The 6,984-nt window shown below is 31.0% G+C and overlaps 1 protein-coding gene across 4 annotated transcripts; it reads right to left on the bottom strand.

Annotated features, from left to right (window-relative positions):
• Positions 1 to 411: 411 nt before the first annotated feature.
• Positions 412 to 3,942, bottom strand: LOC112751263 (kihadalactone A synthase LFS). Of its 4 annotated transcripts, none has more exons than XM_025800345.2 (11): positions 3,648 to 3,942; positions 3,371 to 3,566; positions 3,138 to 3,236; positions 2,880 to 2,931; positions 2,418 to 2,539; positions 2,231 to 2,331; positions 2,091 to 2,149; positions 1,763 to 1,819; positions 1,315 to 1,360; positions 1,106 to 1,185; positions 412 to 969 (listed from the first exon to the last, which is right to left on the bottom strand). In XM_025800345.2, the coding sequence occupies exons 1-11, from the start codon at positions 3,735 to 3,737 to the stop codon at positions 870 to 872; spliced, it is 1,002 nt and encodes a 333-aa protein (XP_025656130.1). In that variant the 5' UTR covers positions 3,738 to 3,942; the 3' UTR covers positions 412 to 869. The 4 variants fall into 4 exon arrangements, with proteins under 4 accessions (XP_025656130.1, XP_025656131.1, XP_025656129.1 ...); XM_025800346.3 differs by having other exon boundaries at positions 3,421 to 3,566; positions 3,648 to 3,847; XM_025800344.3 differs by having other exon boundaries at positions 3,138 to 3,239; positions 3,648 to 3,844.
• Positions 3,943 to 6,984: the final 3,042 nt, after the last annotated feature.

Consider the following 6,984-nt stretch of genomic DNA (forward strand, 5'->3'; position numbering starts at 1 on the left):
ATTTTAAATTCTTAAAAATGAACATTTTTACAATTTTAAAAAATAAATTAATATTAACTAATTAAAAGTTAGTTTTCTATAATTATTTATATTTTTATCATAAATCTATCTTGAGCTTTTATTCTAAAAATAATAAATAAAAATGAACATAATATTGCTACTAAATCAATATATTTCCTTTTCTTCTTTTTTCCCACTAGTGCTTTAACATTCAATAGAAGTGGAGTATTGTTACTTAGAATATAGACCCACTAAATAGAGAAACACTTTGAGGGAAAAGAATAACCAAAAAAAAAAAAAAAACTTTGTTGAATAACTTGAATTCTATATTCTCACGTCATTTGACTACTACCACATCATAAAGCTAAAAGAATAGTGTTGAATGAAACACAAGGACACAAGGACACAAAGTAACCACAAATAAAGCCAACCATTGTATACCGAGAATAATTTATCTAATGATAAATGAAAATATAGAAGATAAATTTCATTTGCAAGTCCTACATTAGAAATTGAATGTGCTAAAAGTTTGAAAAGCACAATGGAAGTGGAAGCAAATCCTACTATCCTTCCTCCTATAATTCCTAAATTTGAGCTTGAACCAAACAAAAAAATAAAATAAAATACAACTGTTAATTTCATATATATGTTTCTTTTTCCCCTTTAGCTTTAGTAAACATCAAACCAACTACCTACCATGTAAAAACTAAATCTATACATATAAGGTGGCTAATGCACTATGCTTGTAGGTTAACAAAACAGCAATTTCCATTCTCTTTAGGATTCACACCTCCAAAAGACTTGATACTTAAGATTTTAAGCAATGTCCAATTCTGCATGAGTAGTAATGTTCTTGGGTCCAAAGGATTTTAGTATTGAAGATTTTGCTGTTTCTTGTAAATAGTAAGATTGGCGTGAGTATCGTTGTATCGTTGGCTCAGGTAGTCCTGGCATAGGATAGGAGGAAACCTGTAACAAGAGAGAAAAGAATGAAGGGATGTATGACATTTACGATTTATTTAGGCAGCATTTGGTTCATATGATCATATCCTAAGTTTCTAAGAAAACAATGTTAGTGTCAAGTTAAATGGCATTTTTCACTCACTTGGGAGGATTTGTGGCGGATTTGCATGTTGGCAAGCATTCCACTAGACATTCATGACTAGGCTCCAAAAAGAATGGAATCTGTAAACCAAAACAACATTGGCGTAAGCAAATTGGAAATGATTCATAACGATTTATATAGTCGCCATTAAAAGATGAGAGGAAATGCAAAATAAAGAAGTTGAACAAGAACAAAGAGCTGAGGCTTACAGAATATCTCTCTTTACCATTTCCCAGAACTCTGTGCAGTGTAGACCTGATCAAGAAAATGCAAAGCAACTTGTTGAATATATGATGTAGAAAATTCAACTAAAAAATGACATACTACAAAATACACCAAGGTCAAAATCACTTGATTTGCTTAGCTGTGGTTTAAAGTCCCTTAAGTGCACATAAAAAGTACTAATCAAGTTCTTAAGCATGTGATCTCTGCTTCAATTTAAGCTTGTGAATTTCATTCTAGCAGCTATAGAAGACACAGGATGCCACATAAGGTTTCAAAATTCTTGTACCCTTATGTATATACTAGTGATCAACCATCGGCAAACGCAATTTCAATCATTTTAAGTGAATAAGGTGAATGAAATAAGTTTGCATGCAGAATTAATATGCGTCGCATCGAGTTCAAAAATGCTAAACGGTAGGGAAAGTTTCTTACTTGAAAACACAGTTGCTCCAGCGCTCCAGCATGTCACCGATATTCACTATGAATGCTCTGCAACAAAAACAAGCAGAAAAATAATGTAAATAGTTCATGAGAAGGGCATGCAAAAAATCATCATGTTTTAGCACATTGCGGAATCTTCATGCCTTTTCAGCCAATGATGTTTTGTGTTTGATAACATGCAGCTCAAAATGAATTTTAAGGTATACAAATATACTAGTTCTGGAAGATAATTACTATTTTGTTTTGGTTGAATTGTTTCATAATGCACAGATCATTCTTGTTCTTAACCTATAAAAGCTAAAAGGGTGTAGAGACTAACCCCTTCATCGGCGGCACATCCTCCCATTTTTGAGGCTTAGCATCCCTATCTTTACATATCTGCGATAAAAGATATTGAAGTTCATTATTAAGTACCAAACATATCTGGAACATCAAAAGAAACATCCTTTGCCTTCTTACTTGAAGACCTGAGATCTCATCCGTCGCCAATAGTGTAATTAACCCATAATCAGTATGAGCTCCAGCTCCAAATAATCCTTTTGTGGGATCTGATATTCTACCTTTATTGAACAAGGAAGATCACAGCAACATGAGTAATTAAACAAAAGCAACATGAGTATAAGACAGAATAGTAATGATTCAAAACCTTCATAGTGCAGCAAACGCAGAACTGCAATTGGCTCTCCGAGCATTTTCGGCTGATCAAAGAAATTGGCATCCAAACCAAGAGCAAGGGCAATTATCCTTGCAACTTTTTTTCCCACTTCTCTGCATTCCCCCAACAAAATAAATTGGAGCAAAAGATGAAGAAGTTAATAGAAGACCCCGAAAAAGAGGGGGGGGGGGGGGGGAGTCAAAAGAAAAGGCTACAATTTGCATCTAACCCCATGACAAAGAAGAAAGTCGTGGCAAATATTCAGGGGAAGAAGGCATTTTTTGTTTCAAGGCAAACATATATTCCACATAAAAGTCTCATGTTTCACCGCAAAAATACAGAAAAGTTTGTAACAATGTAACATTTAGGTAGCTCCATATGCAGCACAAATAAACAAAAGAAAGTGGTATAATTGTATCTTAGTATAACTGAATAACTTCAATTGAAACTTACAATGCTTGTTCGTGGTATTTTTCCATAGTCTCCCTCCATTTAGGCAGAATACCTGCATGACATCAAAATAATTTTTCAAAAAAAAAAAAGCAGCATATGAAAGCCAATGAAATGGACACTTTTTCTGGCTTTTAGTCTATTTGGTTTCTGTTTTTGTTTCTTATTTTCATTTCTGTTGTTTTCTCTTTACTGGAACGGAAATTGACAAAAAGATTTTACTTTATTAGCATAATAACATTTTCAGCTACTGATTTTTACCTGATGAAGGCCATCGATTTGGTCCATAGAAAGGTTTATGTGATTTTGGATCATCTTCAGCTACTTCAACTCCAATATAATATCCCTCTTTGTAATCTCCTACTTAATCCACAAGGAACATAAAACAAAGCATATCAAGCTTCAACACAAACAAGAACAACAATAATACTAACAAAACATAGTTCAAGAACAAGAGCCAAACATGCAACACAGAGGCATATATAATTATATACCATGAACTTGGTTTTCAGGATCAAGTAGTTCATCAAGAACAGGAGTATACCCCCTATGCTTCTCATTCCTGAGGAGCTTCATCTTCTCCTTATGTGGAAGAGAGAAGAATTTCTTGCTCTCTGCAAAAACCTCGTCCATGAATTCCTGGCTTATTCCATGATTCACAACGTAGAAGAAACCAGAATCCAAGCATGCCTATTATCAATAAACAAAATGGTTAAAGGGATTGAAATAAAAGAAAATAGAACCTTGATGATCATGGAGGAAGAACCAAACCTGTTTGAGCGAATTAACGGATTGGTTTATGTCAGGGTTGGAGAGGTCGACACAATTGAGGGAAGAGGTGAGAGAATCTGCGTTAACCATGTTGGAACTTGGAACAAAGAAGACGAAGAAAAATGAAGGACAACCTCTAAGTTTTGTTTTTCAATGGTTTTTGTACTTTTTGGTTTTTGGTATGCAGAAAAAGAAAAAAGTGAATTGCACTTTGTTTTATATATATTAGCACAAGACCACAATGTCCACAAACTGTTGCCACCACCACTCATCAGCAGCCATAGATTTTTTCTTTATTTAATTAAATATTTTTTTATTGCTTATTTAGAAATTGACATCTCTTGGTTGGGAAATTCTTTTTTTTTTTTTTTTTTTTGGGGTGGGGTGGTACAATTATTGTGTAACATTGCTACTTAAGCAAACTAGTCCTTGCATTTTTCGTAAAAAATAATTAATATTAGATTTCAAGGTTCTCAAATAAGATTTAGGACAGAATCACAGAATCACACATCACTTCTTAGTTTTTACTTTTACATTGCTACATCATCGTATCTAATCTAACTTATTTTGAGCATGTGTATATTTTTTTCCCTTTTTTTTTATTTTTGGGTTTTTTTTTTTAAATTAGGAGTGAGATTTGAATTTACAATTTTTAAATGAGTATGAAAAAATTATATCATTTAAGTTATAATTTGTTGACAAATTATTATAGATGTAGATTGAATATGCATCTTCTTTGTTACTGCATGCTTTTCTTACTAAGAAACTATATTCTTCATTTATCGTGTATTTATCAAATAAAAGTTTAACATTTTTATTAATAATAATCTTATTATTAAACTCTTCCATGTACAAGAAAGTGAAGAGAGGGACGAAACCTCCTTGCAAGTTGCAACTAGCCAACTAGTACAAGCAAGACAAAATGTAGATGCTTCCGCGAACGATGGACAGATCAGAGTGGAGTGCTACGGGTAGGCATTTTCTGACTACAGAATCAAAATTAAACATGTCCAACACTAACATGGATGCTACAAGGGGTACTGAGATAGGAATATAAAATTATAAAATTATATTTAATAAATAAAATATATATACAGATATCATATTTAAAGATATTAAATTAATATATTTTATAATTTTTTATTAAAAAAATATATTAATAAAAAATATAATTTTTTATTTTTTTATTGTTTTTATTAATTTTTTATATGAAAATAATAAAAATTAATTGAATTTTTATAATTTATTTTTTTATTTAATTTATCATGAAAGAAAATATAAAAATATTAATTTTTTATTTTTATTTTATGTGTTTTGTTTTTAATATCTTGTTTTATTTTTTTCTTATGACAGACGCAGTCGTATTGTGGTGGCTGTCGTATTGTGGTGGCTGTCGTCGTTATAATATTAATTAATATTAATTATTTTAAATAATAGAAGTAATAGTAATAGAGTAATAGTTCAAATAGTATAATCTCTCCATACTTAATTAAAAGATTGCGGATTCGAGTTTCATATTTTTGGTAAAAAAAAATAGTAATAGAGTAAATAATCAATTTGACTTTTTTCTTTTTTCAAATGGCACCACAATGCGGCTCTTTTGTTGGTACCACTATTATCTGTTGACAAAAATTATTAATGTGTCATATTAACATGTTGAATTGGATGTTAAGTGTCAATATAGAATAGTTAAAAATTTATTTATTTTTAAATTTAAATTGGTCAGAAATTTATTTATCCATATTTATTCAAATAAAATAATATATTTTAACTTTAAATTAGTTAAAAATTTATTTATTAAGGATTTATTTATCCTAAAAAAATTAATACAATATTTTTTCTCAATTTAATTTTTTATTGTCATAATATCATTATATTAATATTTTTTAATAAATTATTTAAATTTAAAAAATTATTTATTATGACACTAAATAAATAATTTTCAGGGTAATTCTTAAATATATAAATAATAAAAACTAAAGTACAATGAAACAATTAATAATATAATTTTTTATAAATAATAATTTTCTAATATATTATTAGTATTGTGATCTAGATAATTTATATAATAAATAGAAATTAATAAATGTAACACCCTAACTTTTAGCACCTCATAATCATACTAAAAGTCCGAACACTACTTATCTCTAAACTTTTTTATTTTATACTATCTTTATTTAATAGCGAGCCTTTACAAATACGAACCGGAATCTTAATCAGGAAAACGAAAAGTCTTCACTTTAAATCTCTTAATCACAAATATATATATATATATATATATATATATATATATATATATATATATATATATATATATATATATATGTTCACATAACAACATCTACATAGACTTATTCCAAGATCCTCAAATACAAGTCCTATCCCTCTGAAATTTTCCAAAACAATGAATGACGAGAGAAAAATAAAATCTAAGATTAAACCAAAATCCAGAAAATACGAATATATGTATATAAAACTCTGTGGATTAGTCGCGACTAGGGGTGTACATGGGCCGAGCCACACCGGGTTTGGCTTAACCCATATCCGGCCCGAAATATAGACCGGACCTAATTTTTAGACCCTAACCCGATCCTAGACCTGATGAAACCTATGCATCTTCGGGCTGGGTGAAAACCGGGTCTTTAGCTTGTAAAAATCACCTAATCTCCAACCATTATTTCACAATTCACATAGTAAAATTCACTTAAAAAAAATATAACAAGAACCAACCCTTCTCTAAAATTAAAGCATAACCATAATCAATACTAATATTGTCTAATAACACCAAATATTTAAATCAATACAAATAACACTATTATGCATTAGTCTAAAGTCTTATGCATTTTAAACATAAAACATTAACTTATAATCTTATAATGACTAATAACACAAAATATTAAGGTTTACAATATTTAAATTCCACATAAGAATAGCCATCATCTATCACTAATAATACAAAATATTAATTGTGTATGGTGACCGGGCCACCGGGTCGAGTTCGGGTGACCCGAGCTATGGTCCGGACCCGACCCGAAATGATGACCGGGTCTATTTTTAAGACCCTTACCCGACCCTAGACCCGATGAAATCACACTAAATTCGCCCCAAAAGTGTTTGGGGCCGGGCCGGGTCTTCGGTCCGGGCCAGGCCATGTACACCCCTAGTCGCGACTCCTTGCCAAGGGCTTCCTAAACCTGTCGCGGAAACAGAAGATCTGTAAGGGTGAGAACGTCGTCCTCGCATGTTCTAAGTAGGGAAGGTGAATGCCGTAAAAGTAATGAACAAAATGTGAATAATTGACAAAATGTAGATGCTTCCACGAACGAGGGGCGGATCA

Source organism: Arachis hypogaea, chromosome 15, assembly GCF_003086295.3.
Source record: "Arachis hypogaea cultivar Tifrunner chromosome 15, arahy.Tifrunner.gnm2.J5K5, whole genome shotgun sequence".
Taxonomy (NCBI): domain Eukaryota; kingdom Viridiplantae; phylum Streptophyta; class Magnoliopsida; order Fabales; family Fabaceae; genus Arachis; species Arachis hypogaea.

What these genes read in the sequence shown, in the direction of transcription:
- LOC112751263 (XM_025800344.3), bottom strand. Translation starts at nt 3,737, where the DNA reads ATGGTTAACGCAGATTCTCTCACCTCTTCCCTCAATTGTGTCGACCTC. An exon ending in CCGTTAATTCGCTCAAACAG is followed by an intron (nt 3,567 to 3,647) that starts GTTTGGTTCTTC and finishes TATTGATAATAG; the next exon opens with GCATGCTTGGATTCTGGTTT. An exon ending in AAATCGATGGCCTTCATCAG is followed by an intron (nt 2,932 to 3,137) that starts GTAAAAATCAGT and finishes GATGTCATGCAG; the next exon opens with GTATTCTGCCTAAATGGAGG.